At 33.3% G+C, this 23,037-nt stretch overlaps 1 protein-coding gene across 4 annotated transcripts; it reads left to right on the plus strand.

Moving 5' to 3' along the window:
- Nucleotides 1–210: 210 nt before the first annotated feature.
- LOC115979320 (F-box/kelch-repeat protein At3g06240-like) lies at nt 211–18,478 on the plus strand. 4 transcript variants are annotated; one of them, XM_031101344.1, is made up of 4 exons: nt 212–429; nt 893–1,331; nt 17,663–17,734; nt 17,867–18,478. In XM_031101344.1, the coding sequence occupies exons 2-4, from the start codon at nt 914–916 to the stop codon at nt 18,454–18,456; spliced, it is 1,080 nt and encodes a 359-aa protein (XP_030957204.1). In that variant the 5' UTR covers nt 212–429; nt 893–913; the 3' UTR covers nt 18,457–18,478. The 4 variants fall into 4 exon arrangements, with proteins under 4 accessions (XP_030957200.1, XP_030957204.1, XP_030957202.1 ...); XM_031101340.1 differs by having other exon boundaries at nt 211–429; nt 17,663–18,478; XM_031101342.1 differs by lacking the exon at nt 212–429 and having other exon boundaries at nt 437–1,331; nt 17,663–18,478.
- Nucleotides 18,479–23,037: the final 4,559 nt, after the last annotated feature.

A 23,037-nucleotide genomic window follows, 5' to 3' on the forward strand; every position in this document is an offset into this window, starting at 1 on the left:
AATTTTAAGAGTAATTTTTTTTTTTTGAATTTTGTTAAATTACAATTTTAATCTTATTTTTATTTTTTAAAAATTTGATTATCTAATTATGTTAAACCTATTTTTGACATTTTACAAGCCATAACAAGGTTTCACTTCCATACAAACTCATTACCTATGCAATTCTATTCTATGTATAAACAAAGACCAACCCCTTAAAACCTTCCTCTCCCACACTCCTAAAAAATAAAAAGGCAGAGAGAGTGACACCATTCTTCATTTTCTCTATCTTCCTTAATATTACCCCCAAAAATCTCACCGCAAATTCCCCGTTTAACACTCAAATAAAACCCCAGAAAAACTTTCCCAGCAAAACTCAAGAGCGGAGGAGCAAAAACCAGAAAATCAAGAGCAGAGGAACAAAAACCAGAAAATCCAGCCAACTCAAGGTTAAATCCAAAATTCCTCTACATTTCTCTTTTCTTTTTTGGTTCCTGTTTCTTAAATTACATCACAAATCACACGCTTTGGTTAAAGAATTTCGATAGGCATGAGGCAGCTGTTTGGCACTTTGGCTAAGTGGGTCGGATCAGTCCGACCCGTAAAAAATTTGAGCCATTACCCAATCGGCCCCCATAGTTCTTAGATCCAACCCAATAAGGTCTTATCTTAATTCGAAATGTTCCTTTTGATTTTTGGGCGAGTTGTGTACAACGAATAGATCATACTTTCAACTTTGTTACGTAGGCGTGTGAGTTGCGTACTTTCTAGTTACCAGAAAATAATTTCTTCCTAAAATATTATATATATTTAATTTTCTTCCTCTATTCGTCTAAAATCCTTCCATCCAAGACCAAACAGTTTCTCATCTCTGTGTTTGTTGATCATTCATTTTCCTCTCTGTGTAACCCAGGAAATTAAAGGAAGAAAAGCAATGTTTACAACTAACGAAGTACTGCCTGAAGACTTAATTATACAAATTTTGCTATGGTTGCCGGTGGTGTCTTTATTGCGATTCAAGTGTGTCTGTAAATCATGGTGTGCTCTCATTAATGGCCAAAACTTCATCAATAAGCACCTTCTCCACAACCAGACCACCTCTAACAAGAACAGGAACGCCGGTTTCCTCCTTATCCAACGCCAAAAATCTTCCAATGATCGTGTTTTCTCCAAGCTTCAATATGAATCTCTTGAAATATTGTCAACACAAGCTGTTCCTTCACCGTATTTTGGTATTCCTAAGCATATACGAATTAACATAGTGAGCTCAATTAATGGTCTCGTTTGTCTGAATCTTAACACTGCAAACCCAGATATTGTTCTATGGAATCCAGCAACAAATGAAACAAAAGTTCTTCCCAAGTCCGGTATATCCTACCCCCAAGGTAGAACCTTAACTAGAGATGTTGGGTTTGGTTTCGACTTCAAAACTAATGACTACAAGGTGGTCAAACTGTTAGAAATCTTTGACCCAGATTCTGAATATTGTATCAATGATATAAATTATTTTTATGCAGCTGAGGTATATTGCTTAAGTACTGGTTCATGGAGAAAAGTTAGTACTTCTGCGCCCGGTTATTTTATGGACTCTGGTTGTTATAAGACATACACAAAAGGGATGTTTTCTTGGAGTGCAGGTATTCGTGATGATCTTGATTACTTTCCTGGCATTTTATCATTTGATATGAGCAATGAGGTATTCCTAACAACAACATTACCAGATGGCGATTTGGAGGATCCCAATGGTACTTGGAGAATTTTTTTTGTGCTTAATGAATTGGTTTCTCTAGTTACTTTTGGTAAAGATAGAGAACGATTGGAGAATTGTTTTTATATTTGGTCACTGCTTGAATATGGTGTTAAGGAGTCTTGGATTAAGCTATTCACTATTGGACCTCTTATGGGAATTGAAAAGCCACTAGGATTTTGGAAGAATGAAAGCTTGTTTTTGAGAAATAATGAGGGGCAATTGCTCTTGTATGATCCCTCGGCCCAAAAAATTACTAATCTTCAAGTTGATGGACGACCGATGCAGATGATTACTTATGTTGAGAGCCTAATTTCTCTCAAAGGAGGAAATGATCTTGAGGAACAAGGCAATTCATAAAAATGATTCAATACTCATCTATGTCTCTGCTGTAAGTGTTTGCAAGCAACATGCATGATTGTTTACCTTATTTTTCTAATAAAGTGTTAATGTTTCCAAGTGATGGCTTTCTTTTCTTTTTTTTTGGGAAGTAAGTGATGTTTTTTTCGATTGATATTTTATATCCTTATTTTTATTGAAATAACCAACAACCATAAGCAAGGGGGGAAATAATTTAATGATTAAGAAAGCATTCATGAAAATAGAGGATTCTTGACAGAATTTTTTCTAAAACAATACTTTTCCAATTTATACTGCCTCATCTCTCCCAAAAAACAATGTAATTATTCTACCTCATTACACAAATCATGTTATAAAACAATACTTTTGTGTTAGTCTTTTTATTGTTATAAATTTAGCCAAACTAGTTAACTTTTTGAAAATAAGTTAATTTTTTGTTAACATAAAAGCTATTAATTGAAAACTATATATTTGATCTCATATTTAGTAAAAAAGCTACCAGAAAACTACAAGATGCCAAAAAGACACTTAATTATTTTAAAAAATGAGAAATTTTTTTCCCTTCATGTTTGGAATAGTTCATAATTTCCCTCATAATCTTTGAAACCAAACAATGTCCTTTACTGTTTTGGAAATGAGAAAATACCCCACTTTGTTACTCTCTTTTTTAAACTTACCAAAATATTTTATTTTCTAGAATATTCCTTTGTGAAATTTCTAAAATATCTCAACTAATAGCAAAACTCCAAAATACCCTCATAACCAAACGTTAGAAAACACAATCTGCTAACTAAATTTATATACATGATTTTGCAAAAATGATATAAATTGATAATCAAAAAATCTAATCCTACACGTAATTTTGTTTTTGTTTTTTTGATTTAAAAAAAAATCATATTAATGTGCTGCTTTAAAAAAAACGGCAAGACCCACAACAGCGATACACAACCACAATTAATTACCAACAACTCCACTCTCAGGTGCCGCTCCTCTTCTCTCTTCTCTTTTTATCATTTTACTTGAAAATAAAAAGAACAACACAGTTATTCATCTATCCGACCAACACAGTTATTCATCTAACCAAACAACACTAGTTGCATCAACCGCCAAAAGCAGCTTAAAAACAACACTAGTGTGAGTTGCCTCGTTTAAAAATTAAAATCCCAATCTCTTTGGACAAGTCTAGGATCACAAATTTTTTTCACAATTTTTTACTACAACTGTGATATGGTAAAGTGTAATTGGTAAAAAAAATAGTAAGTCTATGTGCAAGTGATGATTAACAACTTACAGTCTACCATGTTAAAGTTGTGACAAAAAAAATTATAAAATAATTTGTGATCCTAAATTTACTAAATTTCTTTTGAGAAGTTAATCACCCATGAACATATGGTCATAAGATTCTATAACATCATCAGTAAAAACCAACCCACCACCAATACATGAATCACTGGGGAATAGGTACGCTTTAATTACTTTCGATTTGTAAACAAATTTACCAAAACATTAGGCATAATAAAGATGACATAATAACCATTAGTAATTAGTCAGTTATCGACTTGGTACTTCCTCAAATTTTAAAATTAAGTGGACCGTCCCACACTTCATCATTGTCACTTACAGATGGTCTATAATTGCTTCTCAGCTGCCAGGAAGAACAAATAATGAGAAAAAAAAACCACTGGCACACCAACCTCAAAAAATGCTTGAAACAGAACTTAATAGCACAAGAAGAAAACCACCCAAACCACCACAATAGTGGCTTGAACCCAACACCTGACCACTTATATCCACCTATTGGAGAGGAAAAAGATAAAAAAGATGGCCAATCACCCACTGCAACCCATAACAGAGTCACAACCAGAATTCATTTCAGCTACCCACAAACCATTTCAGCTACCCACCAAAACCCACAACTCAGCCACCACCAAGACTCACAAAACATCCCAGCCATCCACCACAACCCATAAACCCAGCCACCCATGACCCATAAACCATCCAAAAATCCAAATTGGTAAAGCCATGTAGCAATAAAGGAAAAAAAAAAAGGCCTAGAACTAAAATTAAAAGAATGAATCAATGACGGTGGAGGTGGCCAAGAAACAGTAGGGTCGACGACGCTGGAGGATAATAGAAAAAAAAAAAAGAAAAAAAGAAAAAAAACATAGGGAGGTGAATCAGCTATGAAGTACAGGTGCGTTTTCGGATTCGGGTGCGGGTGCAGCAGGGTGCGGTGATTAAAAAATTATTTAAAATATTTTTATTTATATTTTCTATATATTTCTAAGTATAAATTATAAAATTATGTTTTGAAAATACAATTTTATGATTTTACAATTATAATTGAAGTTTTATTTTTAAAATACAACTTCACAAAATATATGCACGACTGTGTGTAACTAATTATATACAACAATAATTAATCTATATTAAAATCTCAATTGTTTTATAGGGCACAACCTCACACTTGTGTTTCATTGGTACACTGAACTAAATAAAGCCATAGTGCTTCTATAGTTCTCACACACACATACGTCATCAATGAATGCTGAGTCGGACCCACTGTCCTCAAAAAGTCCTTCCCATAACTCATAACAAAACACACACCCACTCCACATCTGACATCACTTTCCTCTCCTCTCCTCTCCTCCTTCCAAAACAAAAAAGAAAAATCTTCCACTCTTTTTTGTTTCTCTCTCTTTACGATCAACCCATGGAAAACTACTCCTTCAGGACCTTCACTTCATACCTTGAATCTGGTGAATCCTCATCGGTATGATTCATGGCCGATTTCGGCTTGTTTCGGTTCGTTTCAACCGTTTCGGTCTCCGGCCAACACGACTCAATTCGGCCAATACGACTTGATTTTGGTCGAATCAGCGCAAATTGAAGCCGAGTCGGCACGAATCCGAGGAAAAAAAAAAAGATCAAACGCGTCACCGACGCGCGAGCAGCCGCGTTGGGCCACGTCGGACTCCGGTGCGGCACCCTCCCAGCCGTGTTCGTGCTTCATAGTGAATCAGTGGGTGGTGGCGGTGGTGATGAGTGGCGCCGATGAGTGGATTGGTGGCCGGTGAATAAATCGGTGGAGGTCTAGTTTGTGGAAGGGGAACTTTGATATTGAGAAAGCACAGTGTTGAGAGAGTAGGGAGAGATGATTGAGTGACTTTTGCAAAATATTTTACACTTGTTTTAAGTGTAAAATATTTTACAGTTGGTTCGCCTGATTTTCCACTCTGACTGGAAAATATTTTACAGTATACCATATTTTACATCAGAGCAGACACAGTAAAATGTGTAAAATATTTTCTTGAAAATATTTTACTTTAAAATAAACAGAGTGTAATTGAAAACTATATAGTTGATCTCATATTTAGTAAATAAGCTACTAAAAAACTACAAGATTCCAAAAAACATTTAATAATTTAAAAAAATGGGAAAAACATTTTTTCCCTTTATGTTTGGAATAGTTCATAATTTCTCTCATAATCTTTGAAACCAAGCAATGTCCTTTACTGTTTTGGAAATGAGAAAATACCCCACTCTGTTACTCTCTTTTTTAAACTTACCAAAATATTTTATTTTCTAGAATATTCCTTCGTGAAGTTTCTATAATATCCCAACTAATAGCAAAACTCCAAAATACCCTCATAGCCAAACGTGAGAAAACAAAATCTGCTAACTAAACTTATATACATGATTTGGCAAAAATGATATAAATTAAGAATCAAAAAATCCAATCCTACACGTAATTTTTTTTTTAATTTAAAAAAATCATATTAATGTGCTGCTTTAAAAAAATGGCAAGACCCACAACAGCGATACACAACCGCAATTAATTACCAGCTACTCCACTCTCAGGTGCTGCTCCTCTTCTCTCTTCTCTTTTTAGTTTTTATCATTTTACTTGAAAATAAAAAGAACAACACAGTTATTCATCTATACAAACAACACAGTTGCATCAGCCGCGAAAAGCAGCTTAAAAACAACACTAGTGTGAGTTGCCTCGTTTAAAAATTAAAATCCCAATCTCTTTGGACAAGTCTAGGATTACAAATTTTTTTCACAAATTTTTGCCATAACTGTGATATGGCAGAGTGTAATTGGTAAAAAATAATGGTGAGTCTATATGCAAGTGATGATTAACAACTTACAGTTTACCATGTCAATTTTTAATCATATGTGCATTTTACGTTAAGGTAAAATCAATAAGATCCATTTGTTAATGGACTTTGACACTTTGTAATTGGTAATCATGGATGAGTTGCTAGTACTTTCTTAATTGAATGGTTGTTTCGATGTGCAAGTTACATTAATACTAAAAATAGAAGTTAGAATTTGTTTAAGAAGTAAATAATGTTATTGCTTGGCATGATGTATATATATTAGTAAATAATGTTCTTGCTTGGCATGATGTATATATATTATATTTATATATGTCATCGATCATGATGTACTAAACTAGATTTTCAATTGGCTCCCATGCCAATATGCCATGAAATATTTTTCATTTTATTTAATTAATTAATTTACAATACTTTTGTTACGTATTACGTACAGCCGCCTAGAAAAGAAAAGAATAAGAAAATTCCAAGTCACGTTCTTTCTAGTCTAAAATTTACAAACAATTAGTTCAAGACAACCAAATTCAACTTAAGACAAGAATTTTTATACATCAACATTTTTTTTCCCTGCTTTGTTCCTTTTAATTTCAACAATCTCACATACCGAATCCTGATCAATTTCTCAGTAGACTGGAAAATGTTGATATTGCCAAATTATTGCTAGAGAATCCTTGATTGGGTCAATTTTTTTAATACCAGAGATATTTACGAAAGAGTAAAAATTGGGGCATTTTAGCTCTTTTATTTGGTTGACCATGCATTTCTTCAAAATATTTACATAAAGCTTTTATGGCCACCTTTTAGAGAGGGAGAGAGAGAGATAAAAAACTATGATATAGAATTTTAAATAAGTATTAAACATTAAAAAGTCTCTCTTAAATTAATTAACGCTTAAGTTCTCAAACTATATTGAGTGGGCTCAGCATTATTATTAATCAATAATCAGCCTAGACGTGTCAAATACTCGATTCTTCATGTGGAATTGCACTTTTTACATAAAATTAATAAGGTGACCACCTAGCTATAGTCAAAGGGAAAATTTCTCTGCCAATTGGTAAAAACTTTGAAGTTCTTTTTATTGTCGAGTTTTTCATATAACTTGAGATATATGAATAATGTAAAAATTGAAGCCAACACATGAAAAGACACGAAACTGATATGGAGTTTTAGTGGGGGAGAAAAAAAAAAAACAAAAATTAACCGCTAATTAATAATTTCATTCATATATAAAAGAGACATTACACTGATAAAATTGAAAAAGGTAAAAAAAAAAAGAGAGAGACATTACAAGTAGGATCCCTCATATAGGAGATATTTATTCTTATACCTAGTCTCACTCTTTCCAGTTGACTTACAAGTAGGATCCCTCATATAGGCCGAGGGTAGTCAATTGGATCAATACACCCTTTCTGAACTATTGGGCAATCCATCGGCACGTTGGTTATTTTGTTGAAGCAAAGATATATTTGGAACAATTGGAGAGTTCTAGTTATGCTCCTGTTGCATTGCACGGTGGGCCAAAATCCAGTTGATGCATGAATTGCGGTCCGAACGGCTCCGACAGTGGTTGGGTTACCACATAGAATGCCTACAAAAAGGGGTTATGGGAAACTTAAGTTAGTTTTTATTCAGTAAAATATATAAATTATAAAAATGTTAGCAAGAATTAAATTATCTTTATACAATACAAAATATAAAGAACCTGCTGCTGCTAGTATGCTATACAAATCAGTAGAAGTCGCCACTCTAAGAGCTGTTACAAAATATGTCAACTGATTTGAGTAAAATGGATCCACGCATGACCCGTGTTTCTCATATTGACGCCCCCAAAAATCTTCATTTACACCGTACATGTTTGGCCAATATTGTATTAAATTATTCCTAACAGGATCAGGTATCTGCCAAAATAATAAAAAATAACAAATAAGTAGAACTCCCGTATAATATTATTTGCCCTTTAACTAAAAATATAAAAGAAGCAGAAGATTACAATACCGAAGCATTTTTAAAATTTGTATATCCCAAGTTTCGTCTGCAGTCGTCAAGAGGTGGAAAACGATACCGTTGAGGCCATAGGCCATGCAGGGTGAAAGCAGGGAAAGTTGGTTTTATACATTGATTCACGCCGGTGTTGCAGACCGACTTTGCCCATTGGAAGACCACGGAATAGTAGTCATAAGGGAGAGGGAAGGGGTTTGGTGGTTGGGAAATAGCTCTGACCACCATAGCTGCTAGGAACAAGAGAAGGAGATTCATTTTCATTTTTGATTGTGGAGGCAGAGGCAGAGGCAGAGCCAGGGGTTTGGAGAATGAGAATGAGAATGAGGCAGGTAGGGGTTTATATAGAAGTGTTTTGAAAATGGATGTGTTTTGAAAACTTACAAGTAATGTATAAACTATTAATGGATCGTTTGTTAATGGATTCATTTGTTAATGGATCGTTTTGGACTGGAAAAAGAAAGAGGAAAAAACAATTAATTCATTAATTTAAACTATTCCAGCTCCAACTCCAATCCTAGCTAGAAACAGGAAAGTTTATAAACCATGTACACGTATTAGTATTAGTAGTACTATTTCTCTTTTATTTTGCTAACTTGTACACGTATCTCTTGATTAAGGTAAGCTGAATTCCTAGCTAGCAACAGTTATTAAGCCACCGCTTACCCATTTTGTCACATCTCAAAAACTACCTTATCTTAATTAAAACCCTATATATCTTTATTCAATTGTTTTGAAACATCTCTGGTCACAGTTTCTCCAACTATTTTTGGTGGTTTCTCTTCCTCATAGCATTTAGTTACGTTCTTATATTCAATGCAACCACCCTCCCTTTCACATGAGTATACTAGAAATTACCAGCTTAAGGGTCCTGATGAACGTAGCACAAGGGAGAAATCCTTAGGAAGATTGGCTGAATGGTTAATTCAATTAGAGGATTGAACTTGATTTGAGTTACAAGGGTTACAACAATATAAAGAAGTAAAAATCCCAGTAGAAATTGGAGTGTTAAAGACTATAATATATATAAGAAAATGTTAAGAAGCACTTATATATGCGGTGTTTGTTAAGATTATACAAAAGTGAGTCTCATTTAATAAAAAAATTAAATTAATAAATGAAAATGACATAAAACTAGTCCTTTTGGCTATTTAAATATTTTTTCTCTCTCTGCAAAGTTAACACAACTCATATGTATATATATAATATATATATATATATATATATATATATTGACCAAAGTTGGAATGGCATTGAAGTTGAACATCACTGTCACGTTGTTCCTTGAGCTCACTGATCTTGTTGAATCCAAATATCAATGTGTTAAGTTTGTACTACAAAAGTCTGCACTAGGTCCAGTCCGATACAACCCTGGTTCAATGACTCTTTAATCTAACAGGTGAGAAGTGTGTATCAAAGGACACGGGGCGAGTTGAGAAAGAAGATGCGGTGAAAGAAACAAAGGATAAAATTAAGGACAAAAATACATATAAATAAAAAAAATATTGTAAAAATATATATTATGTTATTTAAGTAAAGAAAACTGTTAAGCAACCAAATAGTCTTAAATATTTATCGAAGTGCATATATTAAACAGTTTCGCGCATGCAACTTCTGTGAAATCCCCAAAGAAAAGCTAAATGATACTATTTCGTACGGTGCCGTTCTGCGGGGCCCATCATAAGGTAACAAAGACCGTGCCTATCTCCGTTGAGAGAAAAGAATTAAAGAAAAGAACAAATACCATGCTGCTACGCTATCAATATGAAGCCAAATTGACCGTGATAAATAGATGGTCCCCATTATAGCAAATCAAGTTGTGACCTTGGGCCTCAAGCTTTCTAGTGGCAAGAGAATTTATATTGGACAAAATTTAGGTATAGTATTTTAAGTGTGGTTTTTTAGGGTTTTTTTTTTTTTTTAAGATTTTGATATGTGGCCACTTAATTAAAAAATACTTTTTCATTTCATGAGATAAAAGTCATATGACAAAATCTAAAAAAGGGAACCTAAAAAATAGCACCTAAATTCTATTCCCAATTCTTACCCATTTATATTCTATTTTGATTTCACATGAGGATGGGAAGTCATAAATTCAAAAAAAATATATAGTTTAAACACTATTAGTATTCATTTTTTTGATAGCTTATTTTGTTTGAGAAATGAAATACATGTTTTGATGACTTAACAAGTGGTGTATATCCATAAGAGCTAATTTTGGAAACAAAACATTGGCTTTTAAACACACGCAAACACTTTTCTTATCCAGATGTGAGATAAATATCTTCCTTTTATGGTTTATTTCAGAGGAGAAATGAAGAAAGGAAAGATGTGTTTTGAAAACTTACAAGTAATGTATACATTTTATAACAGTATTACTTAAAATTTTTAGGTATGATATCTACTATTTGTAAGTGGTTAAATTTTTATCCTTTTTTTTTAAATATAAATAAAAATTAATAAATAAAATTCTTAAATTAAAACATTTGAAATAAATGATTATGATCGTAGTGAGTAACATAATCAAGATATAACATAGAAGAATATTCTATAGATTTACCTTGGATGTGTAAGTTAAAATATAAATAGTGAAAGTAAATTTTGTTTAAAAGATTGTTAATGGCTAATTGGTGACAATGCACATTCCATTTAATTGAGCTCTCTTGTTAAATCAAAATATGACCAAGTGGGCATTTCAAATCAGAATGAAGGGCAAGCTAAATCTTTAATTATATGTGCATTTTACATTAAGGTAAAATCAATAGGATCCATTTGTTAATGGATTTTGACATTTTATAATTGGTGATCATGGATGAGTTGCTAGTACTTTTCTTAATTAAATAGGTTTTTTTGATGGGCAAGTTAAATTATTACTAAAAATAGAAGTTAGATTTTGTTTAAGAAGTGTCAAAAACTAGCTGTTGACAACATACAATTTGTATTTAATTAACTTGCATTTTGTTTCAAACTGGAGTAAGATCAAGTTTAGTCTCTCTTTTTCTTTCTTTCTTTCTTTTTTGTATACATTTTCAAATTTTACGCAAGCTAAATAAGTCCTCCATTAACAAGGATGCACAATTAATTGGATTCCTTTTGTTAATGGATTGACATCTACTTTTTGAATAAATAAATGGATTGATATCTTGTGATTAGTTTGGGGCTTAAGTCTCACATCACTTGTAGCAAAAAAAGAAAAGAAAAGGACATCTACTGATTAATGAATGAGGATGAGTTGTAACCATTGTTAGTAATTGTCTTTATTCAATGGTTGTTAGGATGCACTTCATATTATATGTTTATTTTTGGGAATCAAAGGATTTGGTACTGATTTGTACCCAACTTGGCATTATCTAATAACTTATTCATGAAAAAAGAATGCTAATCAATCTTCCTATATATTAGTCAAGAATATTGTGTTTCAATATTATTACCTTCACAATTTTGATTAAATCAACCTCTTTTACTTGTGGTAAGCAAAAAACCAATCTTCTTTTACTTGTGGAAAGCAAAAAATATAAAATTATAAAAAAGAAAAAGAAAAAAGACCGTGATGTACTTCTTCAAAAGTAGATTTTCAATTGGCTCACATGGCAATGGCATGGAATGGTTTTTTTTTTTTTTTTTCATAATTTTGAATATTATGAAAAATTCTCTACAGAATAAAGAATGTAACTAAATAGTGCTAGGAGTTTGGTAATATTCTCCTCATTAATACTGAATCGCACCATTTTATTTACATCTTTACTTATGAGTTTTATGTATTCTTTTGTTTATATTAAATTTGAAGTAATTAAGTAGTTTAAAGATCAATTCAAATGTCTCATATATAATCATGTTTATATATATATATATATATATATATATATATATATATATATATAAGTTACTGTAATTATTTTGAATTATAATCAAGTTGGCCGGTTATACCGCCATAGTTATCAATTATTTTGTGATTATACATTACTTTGAAGTATGTTATCTCTAACAAACATTATTTTGTTTTACATCTATTTCTTGATAGCACTTCCATTCCCATATGTTGCATTCTTCATCTACTATTTCATCTTAGTCAGTGTTTACTGTTCTTTCTTTTGGTGGTAGGCTGAGCCTCCCGTTCATTCAAACTGTTTATTATCTTGTGATTACCTGTTTAAGCTAATCCTTTGCTTCCCAGTTATCTTTTCTTTCTTGTCTTTGTTTCTTTCCCCACAATTTGTTGCAGATGTGTACTATGCCAGGTTCTGTGAGGAGATGTTATCCAGTAAGTCTAGGAGTAAGCCCGGTTTTGTGTCCATCTGTTACCCAGTAAGTCTAAGTACCGAGGTTGTGTGTGAACCGAGACCAAACGATATTCCCCTGTTAGCTGTTAGCCAGGAGGGCGTTGAGGCATTTTGAGGGAAAAGTGTGCGGAAAGGTTCGTAAACACCAATAATAGGGAAAAGCGGCGGTTAGTAGTAGCAGAAAACACAAATATATAAAATCTATATTTGAATAAATGTCATAAACAACAATGTTCTATTAATTTCAATATTCAGTATATTGATGTGCATGAAATATAGTTAATAACAAACTGTCATATATATACATATTTGACTTTACTTTATGTTATTTTGTGACTGATTATATATTATAATTGTGTTATAGGTAAAGGCTTTACATGCAAAGTGGGGGCTATGCCAATTGCTAAGCCAACTTGAAGAACCTGGAAAGCATGAAGAAGAAGTATAAAAAAAAAAGAAAGAGAAGAATAAAAGAGAGAAGAATAAAAGAGACAAGAAGAAAGCTAGTAGAGCAAAAGAAAGAGAAAGAAAGAAAAAAGGTTAAAGAGAGGAAAATATAATAGTTTGCTTTAGTAGGAGATGTACAACGGGCTTGATGGCATGTTTGACATGGGCCACCTTATTTCTTCACCAAAACACGAACCTGGGATGGGAGTTCTAACTTTTGGGCAACCCTAGGTTTTTACTAATTACTAATAAGGCTTTAGGATAGCCGCATGTGATGGATTGCAAATGAGCAAATCAAAGCAATGGTAAGTAGGCTAATTCGATTTGTATTAGGAGTGGCTTCTCATATACAAACCTTTTGTCAATTTGTAAAACTGTGGAGAGAAAATAGAGGCTAGGGCATGTAGAGGCGGTCACGTGTGGCTTTTCTGTAACTTTTCTCCATGTTTACATTATGATTATTGCTTTCTCTATTTTATTTGCAGTTTAATGCTTAATATTTTATTTTTTTGTTTTATTTCAATTACTATGAGTAGCTAAATTTTCAATCAAGTTATGAAAGCACTCTTTTTTTTTTTTTTTTTTAAAAATAAATAAAATTATCAAGCTGAAACATTCATTTTGATTATCAAAACCTAATCAAATTCCACTTTCAAAAGCAATAAAGGTCCAAAAAAGCTCAATGAATCCATCTAAAAGCTCAAAATTCAAATGCCATGCAAGTGTTTTGAACACAAACTCAAAATCTACAAATCTAAAACAAAATGAAATAGCAAAACTCAACCGAATAAGAAAATTCAACCTAGACAGATCTCATATATCCATTCAATCAATAATGGCAATCAAAATGGTGCGTGAAAAAGCAATCAAAACTCAAAAAACCCTAACTAATCAATTCTCATCGTATAAAAAAAATCCAAAATTTAAGAAAAATGGATGAAATTGAATCAAAACAAGAAATGAGAATGGATCTAGATCTAGAAATTGAACCCAAAGAACCTAATGAATTTGTTTTCAACTTAAGATTTTAGTTAGAAAATGTGTGTAACAAACGCTACAAAAAAGGGGGTAAAATACTATTTTTGGTCCTTAAACTTTGCCAAAAGTTTCTTTTTCATCCCTAAACTTTAAGAAGTTTAGTTTTCATTCCTAAACTATTAAAAAGTTCATTTTTTATCCCTAAACTATTGTAATGTTTTATTTATGTTCTTAAATTTTATTGAAAGTTTTTTTTTTTTTCATCTTTAAACTATTGAAAGAAGGAAGTTCTTTTTTCATCCCTATTTTTGTTTCTTAACTATTAAAAAAATTATTTACAAAGTTTAGGGATGAGTAAAGAACTTTTTAAAATTTAGGGTCGAAAATTTTTGTTTTTGGCGAAACTTAAGAACCAAAATAATATTTTACCAAAAAAAAAAAAAAAATTATGACTTACCACCGCGCACCCTTGATGCGATGGTCATTAATACTTGTGGGATGTGGGGGGCAAAGGCCGAGATTTAAGTCTCCCAGAGGGAGCTTCACACACATATATACTTAGATTAGACTAGAATAGAATATCTTGTATAAAAATTTTAAAAGAAAAAAAAGTCATGACTTATAGTTACATTTTAATCTTGAGAATTATTTGTTTTTTCATGGAAAATGTGTTATTATTTTTATCAAGTCCATTTGCACTTAAAATTATGTTGATATTTATTTGTTTATTTATTTTTGAGAAAAAACATTTATTTGATTCAGGTACATCTCATTGAACATAGACTAATGGATGTGTATAATTTCTTGAAATCCAAGAAAATTTCCTTTATATGTCATCTTTATTTCACCAGCATTAATTAATTACTATGATAATGCACCTGCAACCCATATGTCACGTGGCAATTCATGATAGATCAAAAGTCCAGCAGGCACATATGGGGTGAGATGAATACTTGTCACCATCCTTATCATTTTTTTTTTTTTTTTTAAATGTCACCATCACAAGCACTCCAAAGATTGTAACAAGGTAGGGCAGTGATCTTATTTACTACTAATTTCATTATACTAGTTCTAGAACGTGGGATGAATTTTTTTATTTTTTATTTATTTTAAGTTTAATGTAACTTTTTAATTTGAATTTATCTATTATTAGTAAAGTTATAGAGGAATGAATTTTTAAGAAACTAAAATTTAGGATTTGAAAATAAGCAATTTGTTGCGTTTAGTGTGTGAGTTTTTAAGAAAAAATATATCACACGTGTGTGAAATATATTCAAATAGAGAGTGCTAATTTTAGGAAAAAAAATTTATATGGTAATTTTTTTTAATTTTGTTAAATTACAATTTTAACCTTATTTTTATTTATAAAAAATATTGATTATCTAATTATATTAAACCTATTTTTGACATTTTACAAGCCATAACTAGGTTTCACTTCTATACAAACTCATTACCTATGCAATTCTATTCTATGTATAAACCTCATACAAAACTCGACTATAGGAACATCGAGTTTTTCAATAAATCTCAACTTTGGTATTGTCGAGTTACAAAAGATGGGTATTTTCCTAATTATTTTGAGAAAGAGAGCAAGATGCTGAATTTTTTGAGCGAAAAGGGCATTTGCCCATTTTGGCCTAAATTCCTTCTTATCACTTTTTTTTTTCTTGGGATTGTCTTACCCCCATATGGGCAAGTGTATTATCACACATATACACTTAGATTAGACTAAAATAGAATATCTTGTATAAAAATTTTAAGAGAAAAAAAAGTCATGACTTATAGTTACATTTTAATCTTGAGAATTATTATTATTTCATGGAAAATGGTTATTATTTTTATCAAGTCCATTTGCACTTAAAATTATGTTGATATTTATTTGTTTATTTATTTTTGAGAAAAAACATTTATTTGATTCAGGTACATCTCATTGAACATAGACTAATGGATGTGAATAATTTCTTGAAATCCAAGAAAATTTCCTCTATATGTCATCTTTATCTCATCAGCATTAATTAATTACTATTATAATGCACCTGGCAACTCATATGTCACATGGCAATTAATGATAGATCAAAAGCCCAGTTGGCACATATGGGGTGAGATGAATACTTGTCACCGTCCTTATCAATTTTTTTTTTTTTAAATGTCACCATCTCAAGCACTCCAAAGATTGTAATAAGGCAGGGCAGTGTTCTTATTTACTACTAATTTCATTATACTATTTCTGCACTTGTGATGAATTTTTTTTTATTTTTTATTTTTATTTTGAGTTTAATGTAATTTTTTAATTTGAATTTATCAATTATTAGTGAAGTTACAGAGGAATGAATTTTTAAAAAAATAAAATTTAAGATTTGAAAATAAGTAATCTGTTGCGTTTAGTGTGTGTTAGTTTTTAAGAAAAAAAATATATAACGTGTGTGTGAAATATATTCAAATAGAGAGTGCTAATTTTAAGAGTAATTTTTTTTTTTGAATTTTGTTAAATTACAATTTTCATCTTAATTTTTTTTTTTTAATTTTGATTATCTAATTATGTTAAACCTATTTTTGACATTTTACAAGCCATAACTAAGTTTTACTTCCATACGAACTCATTACCTATGCAATTCTATTCTATGTATAAACAAAGACTAACCCCTTAAAACCTTCCACTTCCACACCCTAAAAAATAAAAAGGCAGAGAGAGTGACACTATTCTTCATTTTCTCTATCTTCCTTAATATTAGCCCCAAAAATCTCACTGCAAATTCCCCATGTTAACACTCAAATAAAACCCCAGAAAAACTTTCCCAGCAAAACTCAAGAGCAGAGGAGCAAAAACCAGAAAATCAAGAGCAGAGGAACAAAAACCAGAAAATCCAGCCAACTCAAGGGTAAATCCAAAATTCCTCTACATTTCTCTTTTCTTTTTTGGTTCCTGTTTCTTAAATTACATCACAAATTACACGCTTTGGTTAAAGAATTTCGAATTTCGATAGGCATGAGGCAGCTGTTTGGCACTTTGGCTAAGTGGGTCGGATCAGTCCGACCCGTAAAAAATTTGAGCCATTACCCAATCGGCCCCCATAGTTCTTAGATCCCAACCCAATAAGGTCTTATCTTAATTCGAAATGTTCCTTTTGATTTTTGGGCGAGTTGTGTACAACGAATAGATCATACTTTCAACTTCGTTACATAGGCGTGTGAGTTGCGTACTTTCTAGTTACCAGAAAATAATTTCTTCCTAAAATATTATATATATTTAATTTTCTTCCTCTATTCGTCTAAAATCCTTCCATACAAGACCAAAAGTTTCTCATCTCTGTGTTTGTTGATCATTCATTTTCCTCTCTGTGTAACCCAGGAAATTAAAGGAAGAACAGCAATGTTTACAACTAACGAAGTACTGCCTGAAGACTTAATTATACAAATTTTGCTATGGTTGCCGGTGGTGTCTTTATTGCGATTCAAGTGTGTCTGTAAATCATGGTGTGCTCTCATTAATGGCCAAAACTTCATCAATAAGCACCTTCTCCACAACCAGACCACCTCTAACAAGAACAGGAACGCAGGTTTCCTCCTTATCCAACGCCAAAAATCTTCCAATGATCATGTTTTCTCCAAGCTTCAATATGAATCTCTTGAAATATTGTCAACACAAGCTGTTCCTTCACCGTATTTTGGTATTCCTAAGCATATACAAATTAACATAGTGAGCTCAATTAATGGTCTCGTTTGTCTGAATCTTAACGCTGGAAACACAGATATTGTTCTATGGAATCCAGCAACAAATGAAACAAAAGTTCTTCCCAAGTCCGGTATATCCTACCCCCAAGGTAGAACCTTAACTAGAGATGTTGGGTTTGGTTTCGACTTCAAAACTAATGACTACAAGGTGGTCAAACTGTTAGAAATCTTTGACCCAGATTCTGAATATTGCATCAATGATATAAATTATTTTTATGCAGCTGAGGTATATTGCTTAAGTACTGGTTCATGGAGAACAGTTAGTACTTCTGCGCCCGGTTATTTTATGGACTCTGGTTGTTATAGGACATACACGAAAGGGATGTTTTCTTGGAGTGCAAGTATTCGTGATGATCTTGATTTCTTTCCTGGCATTTTGTCATTTGATATGAGCAATGAGGTATTCCTAACAACAACATTACCAGATGGCGATTTGGAGGATCCCAATGGTACTTGGAGAATTTTTTTTGTGCTTAAGGAATTGGTTTCTCTAGTTACTTTTGGTAAAGATAGAGAACGATTGGAGAATTGTTTTTATATTTGGTCACTGCTTGAATATGGTGTTAAGGAGTCTTGGATTAAGCTATTCACTATTGGACCTCTTATGGGAATTGAAAAGCCACTAGGATTTTGGAAGAATGAAAGCTTGTTTTTGAGAAATAATGAGGGGCAATTGCTCTTGTATGATCCCTCGGCCCAAAAAATTACTAATCTTCAAGTTGATGGACGACCGATGCAGATGATTACTTATGTTGAGAGCCTAATTTCTCTCAAAAGAGGAAATGATCTTGAGGAACAAGGCAATTCATAAAAATGATTCAATACTCATCTATATCTCATCAGCAATAAGTGTTTGCAAGCAACGTGCATGATTGTTTACCATATTTTTCTAATAAAGTGTTAATGTTTCCAAGTGATATCTTTCTTTTCTTTTCTTTTTTTTTTTGGGAAGTAAGTGATGTTTTTTTCGATTGATATTTTATATCCTTATTTTTATTGAAATAACCAACAACCATAAGCAAGGGGGAAATAATTTAATGATTAAGAAAGCATTCATGAAAATAGATGATTCTTGACAGAATTTTTTCTAAAACAATACTTTTCCAATTTACACTGCCTCATCTCTCCCAAAAAACAATGTAATTATTCTACCTCATTACACAAATCATGTTCCAGCCACCAAATCAAGGTATTTCTTTTATACCTCCTATCCTTGTATGTCTCAAGTATTTTATAGTTTATCAAAAATCAAGAAATATTTAGCATCAAAATCATTTTAAAAAGAGGGGAAAAAAAGAAAGAAAAGGAATTTGCACTTGAATCATTAATAAGTCTATGAAAAAAAAATCAAATAGGCAGTGAGCAAAACCACCAAAATGCACGTGTTCAAAACACCTAAACACACCCTTCGAAAGCAAAACAACCAAGAACAAATGGGAAATAAAGAAATAAAAGAGGAAAATGTGAATGGTTTTAAGGAAGATGTTTGTAGCAAATTAAAAAAAAAAAAATTAGAAAGCTACACCATTTGCCAAGAGTTGAATATGAAGAATATGTGTGCTTAATTTAAGCTACATTCTTCTCATATGCTTGTTCTTTTCATAAGATATCATACTATTATTTGTAATTTATTCATAATATAAATAGTTCCTATTGTAGAAAAGTTATATGTAAATTTCAACAATAAAAGATTAGTGAATCTAATTTTTATAAACTTATAAAAGAAATCATTTTATCTAAGTAGTACAAATAATATAATTTCCACTATGATTTATTTATAATTATTAAAATAGATTTGTAAAGTTACAAACAATTTAGTCATAGACTCTTAGTATTTATTATATGAAAAAGAATAAGTTAATTGATTAACTCGTGAAAAAATTTAAGCATGCTCAACTATAAAATAAGTCAAGCTTAAATACACGATCTACTTTGTTGATGAGCTTAATCTCATCTAAACTTGTGTTTGAAATAAGATAAAATGAATAATCCTAAATTTATAATACTTGGCAGGTTAACAACCTAACAGATTTTGATTGATGGAATATAGACTTGTTATCTATCATATTTTTATTCATTAATCACAACTATAGGGACGCGATTTTCAGCCCAAGCCCAAAATGTATGGGATACTGGCCCAGTGAACCCAGTACAATAAATATGTAGAGTGTGAGTAGAAGAACTAGGTTTTAGTGAATGAAATAACAGTTATAATGAGTTTCCAAGACAATCAAACAAAAAAGAACCAAGTTTGTACAAGAGAGTTTGTCCTTAGCACAATCCGAGGAGCTCTGTTCCAATATATATTGGATGATAATGGTTACAGGAGTTGTTGAGATTGCTACAGTACTTTCTCTTCTCCCTTTCTCCTCGATCTTTGGGGTCTCTACCCTTATTTATACTACATATCTTCCTTCATCTCTAACCTACACGTGGATAGTTGATGGTTTATGTTGATACTTGTCCCATCAGCCCCTTCTAGAAGTCTTCTGGGGTGGTTGTAAGGCTGCAATAATACTGTGCAAAGGTCACTTCCTCATCAATGTGGCCAGGGAGTTAGGTGGGGTGCATTCAATGCGGTAATAGCAGCTTTTCCCAAGATATTTTGGGATTCTTCTCTGTCTTTTGTTCTTGCAATACTTATCCATATTTCCAGAACTTCATGAATCGCACCTCTAGATGGCAGGCATCCTTTACGGACCTCGGCCTTGGCTAGCCGAGGACAAATTCATCCTCGGCACAAACTCCTAGGCCATCATGTTTAATATTGTCTTCCTTATCCACTAGCATGGGTTTCCTTGGCTATACTTACCCATCCTTGGACGGCCCCTTATCCTCGGCTTGGCCTTAAGCCCAAAACCCAATTGTATGATCTGGGCCCATGACCTCATAATAGCCCCTCAAAACTCCGGGTTTTTCCTCTTATCCGAGGAAAAAGGTGGGGTTTTGAATTCTTAAGAGTTAATTCTACTTTGATCCTTTGATTTACACCCGGGGGAGTGCCGTTTCACACGCCTCATATTTGTACTATAAATTGCTCCTTTTAGAGCTACCAATCTGAGGATTTGGTTATAATTTTAGGTCTGTCTTGACACTTATAGAAAGATGTCATGTGTGTTAATTTTCCCAAAGCATGTGGTTCGAGGACTCATGCATGGCTAAGGTTCTACTTAACACTTAGCAGGAGATCCGAGGGGATCCGACATAGCTATGGTTCTTCTTAGCAAGAGGTCTGAGGGACTCGACATAGCTAAGACTTTGTATAACGCTTAGCAGGAGATCTGAGGGGATTCGACATAGCTAAGGTTCTTCTTAGCAGAAGGTCTAAGGGACCCGACGTAGCTAAGGCTCTTCTTAGCAAGAGGTCTGAGGGACCCGACATAGCTAAGGCTCTGTATAACGCCTAGCAGGAGATCCAAGGGGATCCGACATAGCTAAGGTTCTTCTTAGCAGGAGGTCTGAGGGACCCGACGTAGCTAAGGCTCTTCTTAGCAGGAGGTCTGAGGGACCCGACATAGTTAAGGTTCTGTATAACGCTTAGCAGGAGATTCGAGGGGATCCGACATAGCTAAGGTTCTTCTTAGCAGAAGGTTTGAGGGACCCGACATAGCTAAGGCTCTGTATAACGCTTAGCAGGAGATTTGAGGGGATCCGACATAGCTAAGGTTCTTTTTAGCAGGAGGTCTGAAGAACCCGACTTAGCTAAGGCTCTGTATAACGCTTAGCAGGAGATCTGAGGGGATCCGACATAGCTAAGGGTCTTCTTAGCAAGAGGTCTGAGGAACCCGACATAGCTAAGGCTCTTCTTAGCAGGAGGTCTAAGGGACCCGACATAGCTAAAGTTCTTCTTTTATTGAATGGGTAACAAAAAATGTTATGCCCACAATGCAAATTTCAACTCATGTTTTACTTGATAATGGAGTAATCTCATTTATGCAATTTGCCCCTCTTTTTTTTTTGTTGAACGTACTACGGAAAATACTAAGTTCACAATGTAAATTTCAACTCCTCTGTGATGGTTACTAGAACTAGCCCCGTCGTGGAGCCCCCTTGAATCTCTCTGTGTTGCTGCCACTTCCTCTAATGGAGGTTCAGCGAACTTGGCCACCAGATTCGCGAGGACCTGACCCTTGACAGAGGTACGAGGCACGTACTTGATGTCAGAAGCCCCTAGAATTGTGCCCCATTTAGCAATCCTCCCCGTATAATCCGCACTTCAAAGTATAGACCTGAGCGGAAGCTGAGTTAAGACAACAACTGTGTGTGCCTCATGTAGTGTCTTACTCACATAGTAAACTGGCCACCATAATGGCTTTCCCCAAGGACTCTTGCTAATGGGGGCCTGATCTTACCTTAACTAACCGTTGCACTCACTATCATACAAGCTCTTCCCACAAACGGCGCCAATTGTAGGAATACGATTTTCAGCCCAGGCCCAAAATGTATGGGATACTGGCCCAATGAACCCTGTACAATAAATTTGTAGAGAGTGAGTAGAAGAACTAGGCTTTAGTGAATGGGATAACAGTTATAATGAGTTTCCAAGACAATCAAACAGAAACGAACCAAGTTTGTACAAGAGAGTTTGTCATCGGCACAATCCGAGGAGCTCTGTTCCAATATATATTGGATGATAATGGTTACAGGAATTGTTGAGATTGCTACAGTGCTTTCTCTTCTCCCTTTCTCCTCGATCTTTGGGGTCTCTACCCTTATTTATACTACATATCTTCCTTCATCTCTACCCTACACATGGATAGTTGATGGTTTATGCTGATACTTGTCCCATCAACCCCCTCTAGAAGTCTTCTGAGGTGGTTGTAAGGCTACAATAATACTGTGCAGAGGTTACTTCCTCATCAATGCGGCCAGGGAGTTAGCTGGGGTGCATTCAATTCGGTGATAGCAGTTTTTCCCAAGATATTTTGGGATTCTTCTCTGTCTTTTGCTCCTGCAATACTTATCCATATTTTCAGAACTTCATGGATCGCACCTCTAGATGGCAGGCATCCTTTACGAACCTCGGCCTTGGCTAGTCGAGGACAAATTCATCCTCGACACAAACTCCTAGGCCATTATGTTAAATATTGTCTTCCTTATCCACTAGCATGGGTTTCTTTGACTATACTTACCCATCCTTGGACGGCCCCTTATCCTCAGCTTGAGCCTTAAGCCCAAAACTCAATTGTATGATCTGGGCCCATGACCCCACAACAACTAAATGGCTAAGTTTCTGTTTGATTTTTTTTTTTTTTTTTTGCCGTTTGTGTTAGTCTTTTTATTGTTATAAATTTAGCCAAACTAGTTAACTTTTTGAAAATAAGTTAATTTTTTGTTAACATAAATGCTATTAATTGAAAACTATATATTTGATCTCATATTTAGTAAAAAA

The sequence above is a fragment of the Quercus lobata genome, chromosome 3 (genome assembly GCF_001633185.2).
Source record: "Quercus lobata isolate SW786 chromosome 3, ValleyOak3.0 Primary Assembly, whole genome shotgun sequence".
In the NCBI taxonomy this organism is placed as follows: Eukaryota; Viridiplantae; Streptophyta; class Magnoliopsida; order Fagales; family Fagaceae; genus Quercus; species Quercus lobata.